The sequence below is a fragment of the Heterodontus francisci genome, chromosome 6, assembly GCF_036365525.1.
Source record: "Heterodontus francisci isolate sHetFra1 chromosome 6, sHetFra1.hap1, whole genome shotgun sequence".
Lineage (NCBI taxonomy): Eukaryota > Metazoa > Chordata > Chondrichthyes > Heterodontiformes > Heterodontidae > Heterodontus > Heterodontus francisci.
In genome coordinates, this window is record NC_090376.1 from 1,332,593 (window position 1) to 1,355,606 (window position 23,014).

General features: G+C 50.1%; 1 protein-coding gene across 1 annotated transcript in view; it reads right to left on the reverse strand.

Moving 5' to 3' along the window:
• Window positions 1-3,721: 3,721 nt before the first annotated feature.
• Window positions 3,722-23,014, reverse strand: part of LOC137371056 (FH2 domain-containing protein 1-like) — a 104,767-nt gene continuing 85,474 nt past the window's right edge. Inside the window, exons 6-11 of the mRNA XM_068032955.1 lie at window positions 21,894-21,964; window positions 18,228-18,335; window positions 17,816-17,886; window positions 11,847-11,964; window positions 11,346-11,510; window positions 3,722-5,049 (exon numbers count right to left, since the gene is read on the reverse strand). Of these exons, the coding sequence (XP_067889056.1) occupies window positions 3,748-5,049; window positions 11,346-11,510; window positions 11,847-11,964; window positions 17,816-17,886; window positions 18,228-18,335; window positions 21,894-21,964 (1,835 nt within the window). The 3' untranslated portion in view covers window positions 3,722-3,747. The remainder of the gene's footprint in view (window positions 5,050-11,345; window positions 11,511-11,846; window positions 11,965-17,815; window positions 17,887-18,227; window positions 18,336-21,893; window positions 21,965-23,014) is intronic.

A 23,014-nucleotide genomic window follows, 5' to 3' on the forward strand; every position in this document is an offset into this window, starting at 1 on the left:
AGGTGCAGATTGGACCAGGCCACATAGCTGACCAAAAGGTCACAGAGCAAAGGCAAACAATATGTTAATGGTGTGTTGAAAGACAAAGCATTAGTACAGATTAGGTGTGAATATACTGAATATAGAACATCAGCAAGTGCAAACCTGAAGAAAAACAACCTGAAAAAAACAGTGGGTAAGCAAACTGAACAAACTAAGATGAAATGAAATAAATGCAAAAAATGTAAAAAGGAATGCAAAAAAAAAAGGAAGAAAAAATAACTAAAAATGACTAAAAATGAAAGTAAAGTGGGGGGCTGTCATGCTCTGAAATTATTGAACTCAATGTTCAGTCCGGCAGGCTGTAGTGTGCCTAATCGGTAGATGAGATGCTGTTCCTCGAGCTTGCGTTGATGTTCACTGGAACACTGCAGCAATCCCAGGACAGAGATGTGAGCATGAGAGCAGGGGGGAGTGTTGAAATGGCAAGCAACCGGAAGCTCAGGGTCCTGCTTGCGGACTGAGCGGAGATGTTCCGCAAAGCGGTCACCCAGTCTGCGCTTGGTCTCCCCAATATAGAGGAGACCACACTGTGAGCAGCGAATACAGTATACTACATTGAAAGAAGTACAAGTAAATCGCTGCTTCACCTGAAAGGAGTGTTTGGGGCCTGGGATAGTGAGGAGAGAGGAGGTAAATGGGCAGGTATTACACCTCCTGCGATTGCAAGGGAAGGTGCCCTGGGACGGGGACGAGGTGGTGGGGGTAATGGAGGAGTGGACCAGGGTGTCGCGGAGGGAACGATCCCTTCGGAATGCTGACAGGGGAAGGGAGGGGAAGATGCGACTGGTAGTGGCATCACGCTGGAGGTGGCGAAAATGGCGGAGGATGATCCTTTGGATATGGAGGCTGGTGGGATGAAAAGTGAGGACAAGGGGAACCCTGTCACAGTTCTGGGAGGGAGGGGAAGGGGTGAGGGTAGAGGTGCGTGGAATGGGTCGGACACGGTTGAGGGCCCTGTCAACCACAGTGGGGGGAAATCCTCGGTTGAGGAAAAAGGAGGTCATATCAGAAGCACCGTCATGGAAGGTAGCATCATCAGAGCAGATGCGTCGGAGACGGAGAAACTGGGAGAATGGAATGGAGTCCTTACAGGAGGTAGGGTGTGAAGAAGTGTAGTCGAGGTAGCTGTGGGAGTCAGTGGGCTTATAATGGATATTGGTAGACAACCTATCCCCAGAGATGGAGACAGAGAAGTCGAGGAAGGGAAGGGAAGTGTCAGAGATGGACCATGTAAAGGTGAGAGAAGGGTGGAAATTGGAAGCAAAGTTGATAAAGTTTTCGAGTTCGGGGCGGGAGCAGGAAACGGCACCGATACAGTCATCAATGTACCGGAAAAAGAGTTGGGGGAGGGGGCCTGAGTAGGACTGGAACAAAGAATGCTCGACATATCCCACAAAAAGACAGGCATAACTAGGACCCATGCGGGTACCCATAGCGACACCTTTTACTTGAAGGAAGTGCGTGGAGTTGAAGGAGAAGTTGTTCAATGTGAGAACAAGTTCAGCCAGGCGGAGGAGGGTGGTGGTGGATGGGGACTGGTTGGGCCTCTGTTCCAGGAAGAAGCGGAGAGCCCTCAAACCATCCTGGTGGGGGATGGAGGTGTAGAGCGATTGGACGTCCATAGTGAAGAGGAGGCGGTTGGGACCAGGGTACCCTGTTAACTGACCCCACACCAGCAGGTGAGGCAGGTACCCTGTTAACTGACCCCACACCAGCAGGAGAGAGCAGGTACCCTGTTAACTGACCCCACACCAGCAGGAGAGAGCAGGTACCCTGTTAACTGACCCCACACCAGCAGGAGAGAGCAGGTACCCTGTTAACTGACCCCACACCAGCAGGTGAGGCAGGTACCCTGTTAACTGACCCCACACCAGCAGGAGAGAGCAGGTACCCTGTTAACTGACCCCACACCAGCAGGAGAGAGCAGGTACCCTGTTAACTGACCCCAAACCAGCAGGCAAGGGCAGATACCCTGTGAACTGACCCCACACCAGCAGGCGAGAGCAGGTACCCTGTTAACTGACCCCACACCAGCAGGCAAGGGCAGATACCCCACTGACCCCACACCAGCAGGTGAGGCAGGTACCCCACTGACCCCACACCAGCAGGTGAGGCAGGTACCCTGTTAACTGACCCCACACCACCAGGAGAGAGCAGGTACCCTGTTAACTGACCCCACACCAGCAGGCAAGGGCAGATACCCTATTAACCGACCCTACACCAGCAGGCGAGGGCGGGTACCCTATTAACTGACTCCTCACCAGCGGGCGAGGGCGAGTACCCTATTAACCGACCCCTCACCAGCGGGTGAGGGCGGGTACCCTATTAACCGACCCCTCACCAGCAGACAAGGGCGGGTACCCTATTAACTGACCCCTCACCAGCGGGCGAGAGCGGGTACCCTATTAACTGACCCTACACCAGTGGGTGAGGGCGGGTCCCTATTAACTGACCCCACACCAGCGGGCAAGGGTGGGTACCCTATTAACTGACCCTACACCAGCGGGCGAGGACGGGTACCCTATTAACTGACCCCACACCAGCGGGCGATGGCGGGTACCCTATTAACTAACCTTACACCAGTGGGTGAGGGCGGGTCCCTATTAACTGACCCCACACCAGCGGGCAAGGGTGGGTACCCTATTAACTGACCCCTCACCAGCGGGCGAGGGCAGGTACCCTATTAACTGACCCTACACCAGCGGCGAGGGCGGGTACCCTATTAACTGACCCCTCACCAGTGGGCGTGGGCAGGTACCCTATTAACTGACCCTACACCAGCGGGCGAGGGCAGGTACCCTATTAACTGACCCCTTACCAGCGGGCGAGGGTGGGTCCCTATTAACTGACCCTACACCAGCGGGCGAAGGCACTTACCCTATTAACTGACCCCTCACCAGCGGGCGAGGGCGGGTCCCTATTAACTGACCGCACACCAGCGGGCACAAAGTGAAAATCCATTTGCAAAGCTCTAGTTAACGGCGATATGTGTGTTCTGAACAATCTCTCAACAACTCCTTTTGACATTTTAAAAAATAATTTATCTTACAGAATTAATTCAATGGCCACACAATTGTTAAAAAATATTTTAAGTCTTAATGTTTTTAAAAACTTGGACTTTCCCACAAGAGGAGGATGGTTGTTGATGTGTTGGACGAATTACTGTTTCATTATTAACAAGATCTCGGTCAGACAAACCAACACTGGTGGGAACTTCAACCAACCTCTCTCATCAGAACCTGTCCCTGGACATTCACAAACTGAAGCTCCTCAGCCAATCGATCATCGGGAGACAAATCTTCACTCCTCAGCCAATCAATGATCAGAGATGAATCGTCATTTCCAGATCCCATCAGGAATTTCTCCAGTCGCTGGTCATATGACACACATCACAAGCCACATTCCAACTCATCGGCCACATCTGCCTTCAATAGATTACCAAAGGTGCCAAATCCACCATCAACCCTCTCCATCTCGATCAACTTCCTCACTTTCGGATATGTCACCATTCCTTGCACTCTGAAACATTACACACTAAGGACATTTAAGAAGCTCGATCCAGTTCGATTTGTTTGTTTATGGAAGTTGACTTGAACCCATAAAATATCGTTCTTGATTTCGAGTCATAATAGACCTCACAAATCCCTGGACAGCAATGAAGAAAGACCAAGGCCCCCAGCTAACACAGGACTATCACTACAATTTTCATGATGCCTCACTCCCATCATCCGACCCCGAGTGTTCCAGAGGCGATGAAACCAATGAGTTTTTGCGTTTAGCTGTTTTGTTATCACTGAAACGCTTAAAAAAGTTAGTCAGGAGGTTTGTGCTCTGACTAGGAGTTACAGGAAGGTCCTTTGTTACCTTCACTTCTGCTGCTCCTTCCACAACTGAAGCTTTGGTAGGTTTTTTGCTAAAGAAATTTGAAATCTTCCAAGTGTAGGACTCCTCAGCCTTTGTCTCTTCCTTCAGGGTTGGTTTGTCGGCTGCAGCAGGCTTCACTGGTTTGAGTGACAAGGAAATTGATGGCTTCCTCAAAGCTGGAGATGAAGGTACTTTATCAGCAGAAAAGCCTCGGGTGATGGAAGGCATTCTTCGTGCAGATGTAGGCTTGTCGCCAGAGAAGCTACGGGACAGAAGTTTCTGAGCTGCCGGAGATCTGGGTGACTTGTCACCAGTGTGTGACCAGGGCCTTGGCACTGTTTTGTTTTTCATACGAACATTCGCAGGAGACTCCATGTTTTGCTTTTCTAAAGCAGGAGAAGAATCTTCCAGAAGATGAGCTTGGCTTTCACTTGCCTGGTTTTTAGCCGATTTCGAGTGACCTACTGGAATGTTGGGAGCACAGGTTTCAGCAGAGCTCCCTGAAGCTGCTTCAGAACCTTTCAGCAGCTCCGCAGGAAACGGGGCGAAGGTATGATGCCGATTCACTTTATGCTGCTCTTCCTCAGAAGCTGCTTCCCTGGGCCTGATAAGCTCACCAGACTTTGTACCATTAGCTTCTGATGTGGGAGTTCTTTGCTTCTCCTTCAACTCACTGTGCCCATCAGTGTCATCACTTCCATCCAATATCCAAGGAACACCATCAGCAGACCCAGAGCTCCTCCTCACTGACTCGCTGGACTCTTCAGAGATATGTGAGTGTTGTTTGAACGCAATCTGTTTTAGATGTTGCCTGGAGGTTCCCTGCCCAACCTGACTGCTCAGGATTCTCTGAGACACCTCACGCAGTCGTTTTACATCCTCTTGTGTCAGGGATGATGTCTGGGAGCTGTTTATCTCAGTTCTCCGAATCAGTCTCATGGACTGGCTCCTGGGCATCGACACTTTACTCTGCCTCGAGCTCTTTTGTCGGAAGGAGTTGTTATATTTGTTGAGGAGCAGGAACTCCAGGTCAACTCCTTTTAGATCCTTCTCCTTGTGGGAGCAGGTGGCAATGGAGATCCGTTTCGCTTTCTTCTCCTTCTCTCGTCGTTTAATCTCCAACAGTGTGCGCTGCTTGTTCTCCTGCAACAGCATGTAAATAGTAAGCAAGTAGTGAGAGGAGGAGTGGGGCCTATTAGGGACAGAGAGGGTGATATATGCTTAGAAGTGCAGGATAAGGCTAGAATACTTAATGAATTCTTTGTATCGGTGTTCACTAAGGAAATAGAGGCTGATAAAATATCAGTCGAAGCAGAGAGAGTAGAGGCAATCTATAAGATAAAAATCGAGAGGGCGGAGGTATTAAAAAGGCTGGCTAAGATTAGGGTTGATACCTGGTTCGGATGGCTTGCATCCCAGGATGCTAAAGGAAGTGAGGATGGAGATAACGGAAGGGCTTGCCATAATTTTCCAATCTTCCCTGGATACAGGGGAGGTGCCAGAGGATTGGAAAATGGCAAATGTGACTCCTTATTCAAGAAGGGTTGTAAGGACAGTCCTAGCAACTACAGGCCAGTTAGTTTAACATCAGTGGTAGGTAAGGTTTTAGAAATAATAATCAGGGAAAATATCAATAGATGCTTAGAGAGGTTTGAGTTAATTAAGGAGAGCCAGCATGGATTTGAAAAAGGTAGATCATGTTTGACTAATCTAATTGAATTTTTTGGTGAAGTAACAGAGAAGGTTGATGAAGGGAATGTAGTGGATGTTGTTTATATGGATTTGAAGACCATCTTTGATAAAAGACTGGTTAACAAAACTGAGGCTCATGGAATAGGAGAGCCAGTGTCCAATTGGATCAAAAATTGGCTTAAGGACAGAAAACAATGAGTTGTAGTAAATTCTTGCTTTTCAGACTTGAAGATGGTAGACAGTAGTGTTCCCCAAGGGTCAGTGCAGGGACCACTGACATTTTGCTATATATAAATGACTTGGATCTTGGAATAGAGTAGAATCTTAAAATTTGCCATTGACACCAAACTTGGAGTGAGGATGATATAAACCACCTGCAACAGGACATAGATAGGCTGGCAGAATGGGCAGAGAGGTGGCAGAAGGAATTTAATACAGACAAGTGTGAGGTGATGCATTTTGGCAGAAGGAATAGTGAGGGGCGATATATACTTAATGGCATAGTTCTAAAGAATGTGTAGCAACAGAGGGACCTGGGGGTGCATGTGCATCAATCCTTGAAGGTAGCAGGACATATTGAGAGAGTGGTTAGTAAAGTATATGGGATCTTGGGCTTCATAAATAGAGGCATTGAGTACAAAAGTAGCGAAGTTATGCTGAACCTTTATAAAGCTCTGGGTAGGCCACAACTTTGAGTCCAGTTCTGGTCACCACACTTTAGGAAGGATGTGAGGGTCCTTGAGAGGGTGCAGAGGAGATTTACCAGAATGGTTCCAGGGATGGAGGATTTTAGTTACAAGGTTAGGTTGGAAAAGCTGAGATTGTTCTCCTTTGAACAAAGGAGATTGAGGGGAGATTTAATAGAAGTGTAGAAGATTATGACAGGCTTAGATAACATAGACAAAGAAAAACTGTTCCAATTAACTAATGGTACAAGGACTAAGGAAAGAGATTGAAGGTTTTGGGAGATAAATAGAGGGGAATATGAGGAAGCACTTTTTTACGCAGTGGGTAGTAATGACCTGGAACTCACTGACCACAAGGGTGGTCGAAGCAGAGACGATCAATGACTTCAAGAGGAAGTTGGATGGTCACCTGAGAGAAATAGACTTGCAGGGCAGGGAGTGGGACTGACTGCATATCTCCATGGACTCGATGGGCCGAATGGCCTCCTTCTGTGCAGTAACTGGAGAGTGAGAAAGACAGACAGACATGGATAGATAAACAGAGGCAGGCAGACAGTCAGAGAGAGACACAGACAGAGAGGGAGGGAAAGAGAAAGAGAGAGAGATTGCACACCCTGAATTGCTGTGCGCCATTTCTGGTACAAAACCCCTTCCCCAATTTACCCCACCTTCAAGAGGAAGCCCCAAAGCGCCAGTTCCCATGGTCACAGGAGTCAATATCCTGCCCACTGTCACAACAGCTGCCGACATCCCAGGATCCATTCCTGATCCCTGCTGAGTCAGCACATCGTAAACAGAGCAGCAGGCCATTCAGCCCTTCATGTCTCTGCCAGCTCTTGGAAACAGCACCTCCTCCAGCTGCCCCACTCTCTCCCCATGTCCCAGTATCTATCCCAAACAAATCCCACTGCCCCACTCTCTCCCCATATCCCTGTATCAATCCCAAACAAATCCCACTGCCCCACTCTCTCCCCATATCCCTGTATCAATCCCAAACTAATCCCACTGCCTGGCGTTCTCCCATCGCCCTGTATCTATCCCAAACAAATCCCACTGCCCCACTCTCTACCCATATCCCTGTATCAATCCCCAAACAAATCCCACTGCCCACTCTCTCACCTCCAGCCCTGTTTCAATCCCCAAACTAATCCCATTGCCCCACTCTCTCCCCATAACCCTGTATCAATCCCAAACTAATCCCACTGCCCCACTCTCTCCTATAGCCCTGTATCAATCCCCAAACTAATCCCACTGCCCAACTCTCTCCCCATAACCCAGTATCAATCCCCAAACTAATCCCACTGCCCCACTCTCTCTCCTATAGCCCTGCATCAATCCCCAAACTAATCCCACTGCCCCGCTCTCTCCCCATAACCCAGTATCAATCCCCAAACTAATCCCACTGCCCCGCTCTCTCCCCATAACCCAGTATCAATCCCCAAACTAATCCCACTGCTCCACTCTCTCCCCATAATCCAGTATCAATCCCCAAACTAATCCCACTGTCCCACTCTCTCTCCCCATAGCGCTGCATGAATCCCAAACTAATCCCACTGCCCCACTCTCTCCCTATAACCCAGCATAAATCCCAAACTAATCCCACTGCCCCACTCTCTCCCCATAGCCCTGCATCAATTCCAAACTAATCCCACTGCCCCACTCGCTCCCCATAACCCAGTATCAAACCCCAAACTAATCCCACTGCCCCACTCTCTCTCCTATAGCCCTGTATGAATCCCCAAACTAATCCCACTGCCCCGCTCTCTCCCCATAACCCAGTATCAATCCCCAAACTAATCCCACTGCCCCGCTCTCTCCCCATAGCTCTGCATCAATCCCAAACTAATCCCACTGCCCCACTCTCTCCCTATAACCCAGCATAAATCCCAAACTAATCCCACTGCCCCACTCTCTCCCCATAGCCCTGCATCAATTCCAAACTAATCCCACTGCCCCACTCGCTCCCCATAACCCAGTATCAAACCCCAAACTAATCCCACTGCCCCACTCTCTCTCCTATAGCCCTGTATGAATCCCCAAACTAATCCCACTGCCCCGCTCTCTCCCCATAACCCAGTATCAATCCCCAAACTAATCCCACTGCCCCGCTCTCTCCCCATAACCCAGTATCAATCCCCAAACTAATCCCACTGCCCCACTCTCTCTCCCCATAACCTAGTATCAATCCCCAAACTAATCCCACTGCGCCAGTCTCTCCCCATAACCCAGTATCAATCCCCAAACTAATCCCACTGCCCCACTCTCTCCGCATAACTCTGTATCAATCCGAAACTAATCCCACTGCCCCACTCTCTCCCCATAGCTCTGCATCAATCCCAAAATAATCCCACTGCCCCACTCTCTCCCTATAACCCAGCATAAATCCCAAACTAATCCCACTGCCCCACTCTCTCCCCATAGCCCTGCATCAATCCCAAACATATCCCACTGCCCCACTCTCTCCCCATAACCCAGCATCAATCCCAAACTAATCCCACTGCCCCATTCTCTCCCCATAGCCCTGCATCAATTCCAAACTAATCCCACTGCCCCACTCTCTCTCCTCTCACCCTGTATCAATCCTAAACTAATCCCATTGCCCCACTCTCTCCCCATAACCCTGTATCAATCCCAAACTAATCCCACTGCCCCACTCTCTCCTATAGCCCTGTATCAATCCCCAAACTAATCCCACTGCCCAACTCTCTCCCCATAACCCAGTATCAATCCCCAAACTAATCCCACTGCCCCACTCTCTCTCCTATAGCCCTGTATCAATCCCCAAACTAATCCCACTGCCCCGCTCTCTCCCCATAACCTAGTATCAATCCCCAAACTAATCCCACTGCCCCACTCTCTCCCCATAATCCAGTATCAATCCCCAAACTAATCCCACTGCCCCACTCTCTCTCCCCATAGCTCTGCATCAATCCCAAACTAATCCCACTGCCCCACTCTCTCCCTATAACCCAACATAAATCCCAAACTAATACCACTGCCCCACTCTCTCCCCATAGCTCTGCATGAATCCCAAACTAATCCCACTGCCCCACTCTCTCCCTATAACCCAGCATAAATCCCAAACTAATCCCACTGCCCCACTCTCTCCCCATAGCCCTGCATCAATCCCAAACATATCCCACTGCCCCACTCTCTCTCCTATAGCCCTGTATCAATCCCCAAACTAATCCCACTGCCCCACTCGCTCCCCATAACCCAGTATCAAACCCCAAACTAATCCCACTGCCCCACTCTCTCTCCTATAGCCCTGTATGAATCCCCAAACTAATCCCACTGCCCCACTCTCTCCCCATAACCCAGTATGAATCCCCAAACTAATCCCACTGCCCCGCTCTCTCCCCATAACCCAGTATCAATCCCCAAACTAATCCCACTGCCCCACTCTCTCCCCATAATCCAGTATCAATCCCCAAACTAATCCCACTGCCCCACTCTCTCCCCATAATCCAGTATCAATCCCCAAACTAATCCCACTGCCCCGCTCTCTCCCCGTAACCCAGTATCAATCCCCAAACTAATCCCACTGCCCCGCTCTCTCCCCGTAACCCAGTATCAATCCCCAAACTAATCCCACTGCCCCACTCTCTCCGCATAACCCTGTATCAATCCTAATCTAATCCCACTGCCCCACTCTCTCCCCATAACCCAGTATCAATCCCCAAACTAATCCCACTGCCCCACTCTCTCTCTTATAGCCCTGTATCAATCCCCAAACTAATCCCACTGCCCCACTCTCTCTCCTATAGCCCTGTATCAATCCCCAAACTAATCCCACTGCCCCGCTCTCTCCCCATAACCCAGTATCAATCCTAAACTAATCCCACTGCCCCACTCTCTCCCCATAACCCAGTATCAATCCCCAAACTAATCCCACTGCCCCACTCTCTCCCCATAATCCAGTATCAATCCCCAAACTAATCCCACTGCCCCACTCTCTCCCCATAATCCAGTATCAATCCCCAAACTAATCCCACTGCCCCACTCTCTCCCCATAATCCAGTATCAATCCCCAAACTAATCCCACTGCCCCACTCTCTCCCCATAAACCCAGTATCAATCCCCAAACTAATCCCACTGCCCCACTCTCCCATAACCCAGTATCAATCCCCAAACTAATCCCACTGCCCCGCTCTCTCCCCATAACCCAGTATCAATCCTAAACTAATCCCACTGCCCCACTCTCTCCCCATAACCCAGTATCAATCCCCAAACTAATCCCACTGCCCCACTCTCTCCCCATAATCCAGTATCAATCCCCAAACTAATCCCACTGCCCCGCTCTCTCCCCATAACCCAGTATCAATCCTAAACTAATCCCACTGCCCCACTCTCTCCCCATAACCCAGTATCAATCCCCAAACTAATCCCACTGCCCCACTCTCTCCCCATAATCCAGTATCAATCCCCAAACTAATCCCACTGCCCCACTCTCTCCCCATAATCCAGTATCAATCCCCAAACTAATCCCACTGCCCCACTCTCTCCCCATAATCCAGTATCAATCCCCAAACTAATCCCACTGCCCCACTCTCTCCCCATAAACCCAGTATCAATCCCCAAACTAATCCCACTGCCCCACTCTCCCATAACCCAGTATCAATCCCCAAACTAATCCCACTGCCCCACTCTCTCCCCATAACCCAGTATCAATCCCCAAACTAATCCCACTGCCCCACTCTCTCCCCATAAACCCAGTATCAATCCCCAAACTAATCCCACTGCCCCACTCTCCCATAACCCAGTATCAATCCCCAAACTAATCCCACTGCCCCACTCTCCCATAACCCAGTATCAATCCCCAAACTAATCCCACTGCCCCACTCTCCCCATAACCCAGTATCAATCCCCAAACTAATCCCACTGCCCCACTCTCCCCATAACCCAGTATCAATCCCCAAACTAATCCCACTGCCCCACCCTTTCTCCTATAACCCTTCACTTTCACCCAATGCAAATATTTATCCATATTCCCCTCGATGGATGTATTGATCTCTGCCTCAGCCTCTCCCTCCCACTCGCTCCACTGACCTGCTCACCTACCTCACTTGCGGTGATGAATTTCTCCCCGAAGGTTTTGAAGATCTTGCAGCATTCCTCCAGTTTGAACTTCTCCTCATCCTCACAGAAATACTCAGCAAGCTGCCGCGTTACAACCTGGAGTTCTGTCACTGACTCCTGTACCTCCTTCAGCTGCCCCTCCGCCCTCTGTAAGATACAAACATGTCACTCATCGATAGGAGAGAGGGGCTGCAAAACAGGAGCACTAACCCCTCGGCTTGACTTTGAGAGGGAGCACTGACCCCTGACCTCACAAGGGAGTGCTGACTCCCCAACCCTGACCTCTACAGAGAACACTAATCCCCAACCTCGAGAGGGAGCCCTGACCCCCGACTCTGACCCCTACAGGGAACAATGACCCCCAACCACGAGAGGAAGTGTTCAGCCCTGACCCTGGCTCAGACCCTAACAGGGAGCACTGACCCCTGACTCCCAACCCCGATAGGGAGCACAGACCCCCGACCCCAGAGTCTCAGCACTAACCTGGATGAAATCTTCCATTCGCTCTCGGATGTCAGGCTGTTTGTCCAGGTTTCCTTTCACTGAGTGAAGTTTCTGTTTCAATCTCTCGACATCAGTCTCGATCTCCTGCTTGTACATTCTTCACCAGGGGAAAGGAGATCGGAATGGTTACTGTCCTGTGTTATGAAAGTACTTCTATTTTTTATATTTTTTTGAGGATTTGCATTTTAGAATTATGGACATTGGTTTATTTGGGAAAACTGAAAAGATTCCATGCATTTGTTTTTTTTACAAGGGTCACAGAGGTCTTGTTTGAAAACTACCTTTACTGGAAGTCACATGCCTTAAACTCATGACTTGGGGAAGATTTATTTCAGAGAAGTAACATGTCAAGATTTGTGATGGTCAGGAGGTCACTTTTGGGATATTGTTAGAAACATAGAAATATTGAAAATAGGAGCAGGAGTAGGTCATTTGGCCCTTTGAGCCTGCTCTGCCATTCAATACAATCATGGCTGATCATCCAAACTCAGTACCCTGTTCCCGCTTTCTCCCCGTATCCCTTGATTCCTTTAGCCCTAAGAACTATATCTAACACTTTCTTGAATATATTTAATGATTTGGCCTCGACTGCTTTCTGTGGTCGAGAATTCCACAGGTTCACCACTCTCTGGGTGAAGAAATCCTTCCTCATCTCAGTCCTAAATGACTTACCCCTTATCCTTAGACTGTGACCCCTGGTCCTGGACTCCCCCCACCATTGGGAACATCCTTCCTGCATCCATTGTTCTGACTTTATGATTGGATTGTGGACTGTTTTGAGTTAGTTGGAGATCAACCTGCCAAGAAAGAAGCACTCAGCTTGCTTCCTTCCCCCTGTCTCTGTGAAACACTGTGTATCAAGTATGTGGGAGCTAAAACCCGATGCCGCGTTTCCCTGAGAAGCTGGAAAGCCTGCCGGATTAATCCTTGATGCCACCTGAAAAGAACTGTTTCAGAAAAGATTCCAGTGACCTATCTTTGTGAACTCGATGCCAGGCTATATCCCATTTTTGGGAGACAACATATCTCATTTGTTTTCTTCAAGAATTAAGAAGTATTTGCCCAAAGTATTCTATTTTTTGTTTTCTTTTTTGTAAAAGAACTCTGCAGAGAAAATTTCTTTATTTTGTTCTCTCTTTAACGTGTGGGTGGGTGTGGGGTGGGTTTTAAAAAGGGAACTTTCATATTTCAATCTGTGTGTTGATGCTTTGTTTTATAATAAACTGTAAATTTTTTTGTTTATTAAAGAAACCTGGTTGGTGTGTTTTATTCTGGGATAAAGAGTAGAGTATACGATTGACTGCATGGGTAACTGGGTAAACATTTAATTATATGTTGTGAACTGCGGAGAGGTGGAATGAAAAAAGTCAGTGCACTCCTCCTGCCTTGGTCCTAACACCAGTTAAGAAATAGGAGCAGGAGTAGGCCATTCAGCCCGTCAAGCCTCCTGTGAGACACAAGGATGCAGCTTGTCATTACACAGTTACAAAAGGCCCTTCAACACCCTGATCCATTTTGACCCACAGCTACCACAGCAAGAGGCTCTCCAGCAGAGTGGATTCTGTTGGAGAAAGGGTTGTGAGGGGTCATGATCCATGCTCCTTGATGCAGGGGGTGCGGTGGGGTAGGGGGAATTGAGGTCAAGTCGCAGGTTATTTAAGTCGGACACTTTAGCTCAGAGAGAGAAAATCACCGAGGCGGAAAGCAAGGGAGGAATCCCCATAGCAAGTCAGGAGCAGTAGCCAGGATGTGAAGTCAATACTGCAACAAGCAACCCAGCTGGAGATTGAAGGAGTAGGGAGGAGACTGTGGGACACACTGGGCAAATACCCATGCCAAGGGAGACTGAGGGGCAACAGTGGGTAAATACCCGGGCAGGGGGAGATTGAGGGGCAAGACTGGGTAAATACCCAGGCCAAGGGAGACTGAGGGGCAACAGTGGGTAAATACCCGGGCAGGGGGAGATTGAGGGGCAAGACTGGGTAAATACCCAGGCCAAGGGAGACTGAGGGGCAACAGTGGGTAAATACCCAGGATGGGGGAGATTGAGGGGCAAGACTGGGTAAATACCCAGGCCAAGGGAGACTGAGGGGCAACAGTGGGTAAATACCCGGGCAGGGGGAGATTGGGGGGCAACAGTGGGTAAATACCCAGGCCAAGGGAGACTGAGGGGCAACAGTGGGTAAATACCCAGGATGGGGGAGATTGAGAGTGCAACACTGGGTAAATAGGGTCGGCGGTGACGTAGTGGTATTATCACTGGACTAGTAAACCAGAGACCCAGGGTATTTCTCTGGGGACATGGGTTCGAATCCCACCACAGCAGAAGGTGGAATTTGAATTAATTAATAAATCTGGAATTAAAAGCTAGTCTAATGATGGCCATGAAACCATTGTCGATTGTTGTAAAAACACAATCTGGTTTACTAATGTCCTTTAGGGAAGGAAATGTGCTGTCCTTACCTGGTCTGGCCTACATGTGACTCCAGACCCACAGCAATGTGGTTAACTCTTACATGCCCTCTGAAATGGCCTAGCAAGCCACTCAGTTGTACCTAACCACGACGAAGTCAATAAAAAGGGATGAAACCGGACGGACCATCCGGCATCGACCGAGGCACCGGAAACGACAACGGCAAACCCAGCCCTGTCGACCCTGCAAAGTCCTCCTTACTAACATCTGGGGGCTTGTGCCAAGTTGGGAGAGCTGTCCCACAGACTAGTCATGCAACAGCCTGACATAGTCATACTCACGGAATCATACCTTACAGACAATGTCCCAGACACTACCATCACCATCCCTGGGTATGTCCTGTCCCACCGGCAAGACAGACCCACCAGAGGTGGTGGCACAGTGATATAGAGTCGGGAGGGAGTTGCCCTGGGAGTTCTCAATATCGCCTCCGGACCCAATGAAGTCTCATGGCATCAGGTCAAACATGGGCAAGGTAACCTCCTACTGATTACCACCTACCACCCTCCCTCAGCTGATGACTCAGTACTCCTCCATGTTGAACACCACTTGGAGGAAGCACTGAGGGTGGCAAGGGCACAAAATGTATTCTGGGTAGGGGACTTCAATGGCCATCACCAAGAGTGGCTCGGTAGCACCACTACTGACCGAGCTGGCCGAGTCCTAAATGACATAGCTGCGAGACTGGGTCTGCGGCAGGCGGTGGGGGAACCAACACAAGGGAAAACCATACTTGACCTCGTCCTCACCAATCTGCCTGCCGCAGATGTTTCTGTCCATGACAGTATTGGTAGGAGTGACCACCGCACAGTCCTTGTGGAGACGAAGTCCCGCCTCACATTAAGGATACCGTCCATCGTGTTGTGTGGCACTCCCACGGTGCTAAATGGGATAGATTTCGAACAGATCTAGCAATGCAAAACTGCGCATCCATGAGGTGCTGTGGGCCATCAGCAGCAGCAGAATTGTACTCAACCACAATCTGTAACCTCATGGCCCGGCATATCCCCCACTCTACCATTACCATCAAGCCAGGAGACGAACCCTGGTTCAATGAAGAGTGCAGGAGGGCATGCCAGGAGCAGCACCAGGCATATCTCAAAATGAGGTGTCAACCTGGTGAAGCTACAACCCAGGAATACTTGCGTGCCAAACTGCGTAAGCAGCATGCGATAGACAGAGCTAAGCGATCCCATAACCAACGGATCAGATCTAATCTCGGCAGTCCTATCACATCCAGCCATGAATGGTGGTGGACAATTAAACAACTAACTGGAGGAGGTGGCTCCACAAATATTCCCATCCTCAATGATGGGGGAGCCCAGCACATCAGTGCGAAAGATAAGGCAGAAGCATTTGCAACAATCTTCAGCCAGAAGTGCCGAGTTGATGATCCATCTCGGTCTCCTCCTGAAGTCCCCAGCATCACAGATGCCAGACTTCAGCCAATTCGATTCACTCTGCGTGATATCAAGAAATGACTGAAGGCACTGGATACTGCAAAAGCTATGGGTCCTGACAATATTCCAGCAATAGTACTGAAGACCTGTGCTCCAGAACTTGCTGCAGCCCTAGCCAAGCTGTTCCAGTACAGCTACAACACTGGCATCTACCCTGCAATGTGGAAAATTGCCCAGGTATGTCCTGTACACAAAAAGCAGGACAAGTCCAACCCGGCCAATTACTACCCCATCAGCCTACTCTCAATCATCAGTAAAGTGATGGAAGGTGTCATCAACAGTGCCATCAAGTGGCACTTGCTTAACAATAACCTGCTCAGTGACACTCAGTTTGGGTTCCACCAGGGCCACTCAGCTCCTGACCTCATTACAGCCTTGCTTCAAACATGGACAAAAGAGCTGAACTCAAGAGGTGAGGTGAGAGTGACTGCCCTTGACATCAAGGCAGCATTTGACCGAGTATGGCATCAAGGAGCCCTAACAAAACTGGAGTTAATGAGAATCAGGGGGAAAACTCTCCGCTGGCTGGAGTCATACCTAGCGCAAAGGAAGATGGTTGTGGTTGTTGGAGGTCAATCATCTGAGCTCCAAGACATCACTGCAGGAGTTCCTCAGGGTAGTATCCTCGGCCCAACCATCTTCAGCTGCTTCATCAATGACCTTCCTTCAATCATAAGGTCAGAAGTGGGGATGTTCGCTGATGATTGCACAATGTTCAGCACCATTCGTGACTCCTCAGATACTGAAGCAGTCCGTGTAGATATGCAGCAAGACCTGGACAATATCCAGGCTTGGGCTGATAAGTGGCAAGTAACATCCGCTCCACACAAGTGCCAGGCAATGACCACCTCCAACAAGACAGAATCTAACCATCTCCCCTTGACATTCAACGGCATTACCATCACTGAATCCCCCACTATCAACATCCTGGGGGCTACCATTGACCAGAAACTGAACTGCAGTAGCCATATAAATACTACAAATGCAGGTCAGAGGCTAGGAATCCTGAGGCGAGTAACTCACCTCCTGACTTCCCAAAGCCTCTCCACCATCTACAAGGCAAAAGTCAGGATTGTGATGGAATACTCTCCACTTGCCTGGATGGGTGCAGCTCCAACAACACTCAAGAAGCTCGACACCATCCAGGACAAAACAGCCCACTTGATTGGCACCCAATCTACGAATATTCACTTCCTCCACCACTGACGCACAGTGGCAGCAGTGTGTACCATCTACAAGATGCACTGCAGCAATGCACCAAGGCTCCTTAGACAGCACCTTCCAAACCCACGACCTCGACCAACTAGAAGGACAAGGGCAGCAGATGCATGGGAACACCACCACCTGCAAGTTCCCCTCCAAGTCACACACCATCCTGACTTGGAACTATATCACCGTTCCTTCACTGTCGCTGGGTCAAAATCCTGGAACTCCCTTCCTAACACTGTCGGTCTACCTACCCCTAATGGACTGCAGCGGTTCAAGAAGGCAGCTCACCACCACCTTCTCAAGGGCAATTAGGGATGGGCAATAAATGCTGGCATAGCCAGTGATGCCCACATCCCATGAATGAATAAAAAAAAAACCAAGGGAGACTGAGGGGCAACACTGGGTAAATACCCGGGATGGGGGAGACTGAGGGCAACACTAGGTAAATACCCAGGATGGGGGAGACTGAGGGGCAACACTGGGTAAATACCCAGGATTGGTGAGATTGAGGGCAACACTGGGTAAATACCCGGGATGGGGGAGATTGAGAGGCAACACTGTGTAAATACCCAGGCCAATGGAGACTGAGAGGCAACACTGGGTAAATACCCAGCATGGGGGAGACTGAGGTCAACACTGGGTAAATACCCAGGATGGGGGAGACTGAGGTCAACACTGGGTAAATAGCCAGGGTGGGGGTGGGAGAGCCTGAAGGGAGACACTGGGGGTGAGGGGGATGGCTTTGGGACTGCGACAAATGAGTGAACACATGATCAATGCCCCCACCAATTGGGGAATGTTCCTACCTGGAGGATTCTCCGATATGCCGCAGTTTACTCGGGAAATCCATCAACTTCTTGTCGTTCTTTTCAGCCTCCTAGAAAATAGATTTTTTTTTAAAGATTCAGGAATATCGAAACGGAACAGTCCTTAACCTGCTGAAACTTTCCAATGGATGTTCCCATGGGTGCCAACTGCACTCCAGAACTCTCCACCTCAATCTCAGCTCACCATCCAAACCCAAATCGAGTGTTTCTCGAATCCCCTCATACTCTACCTCAATATCCCTCTCACTAGGGTAATAGATCCCACATCCCCAAAATACCTTCCCATACCAACCATACGATCCCCTCCCACAGCCCCCAACACTGAATATTGTCACACACTTTGAACTGTCTTTATTGTCAGATCCACATGCGATTTAAAATAATCTCTCACCATAACGACAAAATGCATCAGGTTCATTCCGGGTCTGTTTGCCTTCGTCTCGGCGAGTTTCAGTAATGAGGTCATTCGGAATCCAACAGCATTCCCAGCATAGCCGCCCTGAGAGAGAGAGAGAATGGACAATGGGCAGCACCACCTGAGAGCAGCAAGTATCCCAGACTCCCCCTTCCCTCACTCCGAGACAGCCACAACCCCAAACCCCAACAATCCCACTCACCCACTCAATGGAATGGATGGAGGGGAGGCGGTGGTGTAGTGGTAATGTCACTGGACTAGTAACCCAGAGCCCAAGCTAAATTCTCTAGGGAAATAAAGCAAAATACTGCAGATGCTGGAAATCTGAATAAAAACCAAAAAGTGCTGGAAATACTCAGCAGGTCTGGCAGCATCTGTGGAGAGAGAAGCAGAGTTAACGTTTCAGGTCAGTGACCTTTCATCTACTTCTCTCTCCATAGATGCTGCCAGACCTGCCTAGTATTTCCAGCACTTTTTAGTTTTAACTCTCGGGGGACACGGGTTTGAAACCCGCCATGACAGATGGTGAAATTGGAAACCAATTAATAAATCTGAATTAAAAGCTAGTCTAATGGTGACCATCGAATCATTGTCAATTGTTGTAAAAACACCACCCGGTTCACTAATGTCCTTTAGGGAAGGAAATCTGCTGTCCTTACCTGGTCTGGCCTACGTGTGACTACAGACCCACAGCAATGCGGTTGACTCTTCCATGCCCTCTGAAATGGCCGAGCAAGTCACTCAGTTGTAAATGGCAATTAAGGATGGGCAACAAATGCTGGACTTGTCAGCAACGACCACATCCAACAAACGAATAAAACAAATGCCCTGCTGACATCCGTTCACCATCACCACCCATCACAAGACTTCAACAGAGGTTGCTCAATATGCACAGGCCAGGCCCACCCATTATCCCAGTGAGAGTCAGTGTGTGTGGAACCCGTACTCCAGTGAGAGTCAGTGTGTGTGGAACCCGTACCCCAGTGAGAGTCAGTGTGTGTGGAACCCGTACCCCAGTGAGAGTCAGTGTGTGTGGAACCCGTACCCCAGTGAGAGTCAGTGTGTGTGGAACCCGTACCCCAGTGAGAGTCAGTGTGTGTGGAACCCGTACCCCAGTGAGAGTCAGTGTGTGTGGAACCCGTACCCCAGTGAGAGTCAGTGTGTGTGGAACCCGTACTCCAGTGAGAGTCAGTGTGTGTGGAACCCGTACCCCAGTGAGAGTCAGTGTGTGTGGAACCCGTACCCCAGTGAGAGTCAGTGTGTGTGGAACCCGTACTCCAGTGAGAGTCAGTGTGTGTGGAACCCGTACCCCAGTGAGAGTCAGTGTGTGTGGAACCCATACCCAAGTGAGAGTCAGTGTGAGTGACCCGTACCCCAGTGAGAGTCAGTGTGAGTGGGACCCATACCCCAGTGAGAGTCAGTGTGTGTGGGACCCATACCCAAGTGAGAGTCAGTGTGAGTGACCCGTACCCCAGTGAGAGTCAGTGTGAGTGGGACCCATACCCCAGTGAGAGTCAGTGTGTGTGGGATCCATACCCCAGTGAGAGTCAGTGTGTGTGGAACCCGTACCCCAGTGAGAGTCAGTGTGTGTGGAACCCGTACCCCAGTGAGAGTCAGTGCGTGTGGAACCCGTACTCCAGTGAGAGTCAGTGTGTGTGGAACCCGTACCCCAGTGAGAGTCAGTGTGTGTGGAACCCGTACCCCAGTGAGAGTCAGTGTGTGTGGAACCCGTACCCCAGTGAGAGTCAGTGTGTGTGGAACCCGTACTCCAGTGAGAGTCAGTGTGTGTGGAACCCGTACCCCAGTGAGAGTCAGTGTGAGTGACCCGTACCCCAGTGAGAGTCAGTGTGTGTGGGACCCATACCCAAGTGAGAGTCAGTGTGAGTGACCCGTACCCCAGTGAGAGTCAGTGTGAGTGGGACCCATACCCCAGTGAGAGTCAGTGTGTGTGGGATCCATACCCCAGTGAGAGTCAGTGTGTGTGGGATCCGTATCCCAATGAGAGTCAATGTGTGTGGGACCCGTACCCCAGTGAGAGTCAGTGTGTGTGGAACCCGTACCCCAGTGAGAGTCAGTGTGTGTGGAACCCGTACCCCAGTGAGAGTCAGTGTGTGTGGGATCCGTACCCCAGTGAGAGTCAGTGTGTGTGGGACCCGTATCCCAGTGAGAGTCAATGTGTGTGGGACCAGTACCCCAGTGAGAGTCAGTGTGTGTGGAACCCGTACCCCAGTGAGAGTCAGTGTGTGTGGAACCCGTACCCCAGTGAGAGTCAGTGTGTGTGGAACCCGTACCCCAGTGAGAGTCAGTGTGTGTGGAACCCGTACCCCAGTGAGAGTCAGTGTGTGTGGAACCCGTACCCCAGTGAGAGTCAGTGTGTGTGGGACCCGTACCCCAGTGAGAGTCAGTGTGTGTGGAACCCGTACCCCAGTGAGAGTCAGTGTGTGTGGAACCCGTACCCCAAAGAGAGTCAGTGTGTGTGGGACCCGTACCCCAGCGAGAGTGAGTGTGTGTGGGACCCGTACCCCAGCGAGAGTGAGTGTGTGTGGGACCCGTACCCCAGTGAGAGTCAGTGTGTGTGGAACCCGTACCCCAAAGAGAGTCAGTGTGTGTGGGACCCGTACCCCAGTGAGAGTCAGTGTATGTAGAACCCGTACCCCAAAGAGAGTCAGTGTGTGTGGGACCCGTACCCCAGTGAGAGTCAGTGTGTGTGGGACCCGTACCCCAGCGAGAGTGAGTGTGTGTGGGACCCGTACCCCAGTGAGAGTCAGTGTGTGTGGAACCCGTACCCCAAAGAGAGTCAGTGTGTGTGGGACCCGTACCCCAGTGAGAGTCAGTGTGTGTGGAACCCGTATCCCAAAGAGAGTCAGTGTGTGTGGGACCCGTAGCCCAGTGAGAGTCAGTGTGTGTGGAACCCGTACCCCAAAGAGAGTCAGTGTGTGTGGGACCCGTACCCCAGTGAGAGTCAGTGTGTGTGGAACCCGTATCCCAAAGAGAGTCATTGTGTGTGGAACCCGTACCCCAGTGAGAGTCAGTGTGTGTGGAACCCGTACCCCAGTGAGAGTCTCAGTGTGTGAGGAACCCGTACCCCAGTGAGAGTCAGTGTGTGTGGGACCCGTATCCCAAAGAGAGTCATTGTGTGTGGGACCCGTACCCCAGTGAGAGTCAGTGTGTGTGGGACCTGTACCCCACTGAGAGTCAGTGTGTGTGGAACCCGTACCCCAGTGAGAGTCTCAGTATGTGGAACCCGTACCCCAGTGAGAGTCTCAGTATGTGGAACCCGTACCCCAGTGAGAGTCAGTGTGTGAGGAACCCGTACCCCAGTGAGAGTCTCAGTATGTGGAACCCGTACCCCAGTGAGGGTCAGTGTGTGAGGAACCCGTACCCCAGTGAGAGTCAGTGTATGTGGAACCCGTACCCCAGTGAGAGTCTCAGTGTGTGGAACCCGTACCCCAGTGAGAGTCAGTGTGTGAGGAACCCGTACCCCAGTGAGAGTCTCAGTATGTGGAACCCGTACCCCAGTGAGAGTCAGTGTGTGAGGAACCCGTACCCCAGTGAGAGTCTCAGTATGTGGAACCCGTACCCCAGTGAGAGTCTCAGTATGTGGAACCCGTACCCCAGATCCACACGTTATTATGTACTTACTGCGTTCATGTAGTTGCCAGCTTTCAGAACTAGTCTGATTACAGTGTGAAGCTCGTCACAGTCCATCAGCTCTGAAAAACAGACATATTGACACTCAGCACTGGGAAGGAAACAGAGGCAGGTCATTCAGCCCTTTGATTCTGTTCCACCATCCTAATTCTGGCCTCTTGAGCATCCCCGATTTTATTCACTCCACCCTTGGTGTTCCTGCCTTCAGATGCCTGGGCCCTAAGCTTTGGAATTCCCTTCCTAAAACTCTCCGCCTTCCTCTCCTCCTGCAAGAATTCCTTAAAACCTAGCTTTTCGTCACCTGTCCTAATGTGGCTCGATTTTTGCTGATAATCACTCCTGTGAAATGCCTTTGGATGTTTTATTCTGTTGAAGCTGCCATATAAATAAGTTGCTGTTGTTACCTCATGGCTTGTCTGTATTCCAGCATGTTTATAGATGTGGTCACCCTGCAGCTTATGTAAGGAGAGAGGGAATGAGTGACCGCCAGACAGTCAAGGAGAATCAGGCAGGTAGTGCAGGAGACCCTTGAGTGCATCTCACTGTTAGTGTTCTGAATACTGAGGAAAGTGATGCTTCACCTGGGGAGTGCAGCCAGAGCCAAGTCCATGGCACCACAGGTGGCTCAGCTGCACAGTGGGGTACAGGAAAGACTGGATGAGCCATAGTGATAGGTGATTCAATAGTCAGGGGAACAGACAGGCGTTTATGTGGCTGCAGATGTGCATCCAGAATGGTGTGTTGCCTCCCTGGTGCCAGGGCCAAGGGTGTCACTGAACGGCTGCAAGCACCCTGATGGGGGAGGGTGAACAACCAGCAGCCATAGGAACATAGGAAGGTAGGAACAGGAGTAGTCCATTCAGCCCCTCGAGCCTGTCCCACCATTCAATGAGATCAGGGCTGATCCGTGGCCTAATTCCATATACCTGCCTTTGGCCCATATCCCTTAATATCTTTGCTTCACAAAACTCTATCTCAGATTTAAAATTAACAACTGTTCTAGCTTCAACTGCTGTTTGTGGGAGCGAGTTCCAAACCTCTACCACCCTTTGCGTGAAGAAGTACTTCCTAACATTTCTCCTGAACGGTCTGCTCCTAATTTTTAGACTATG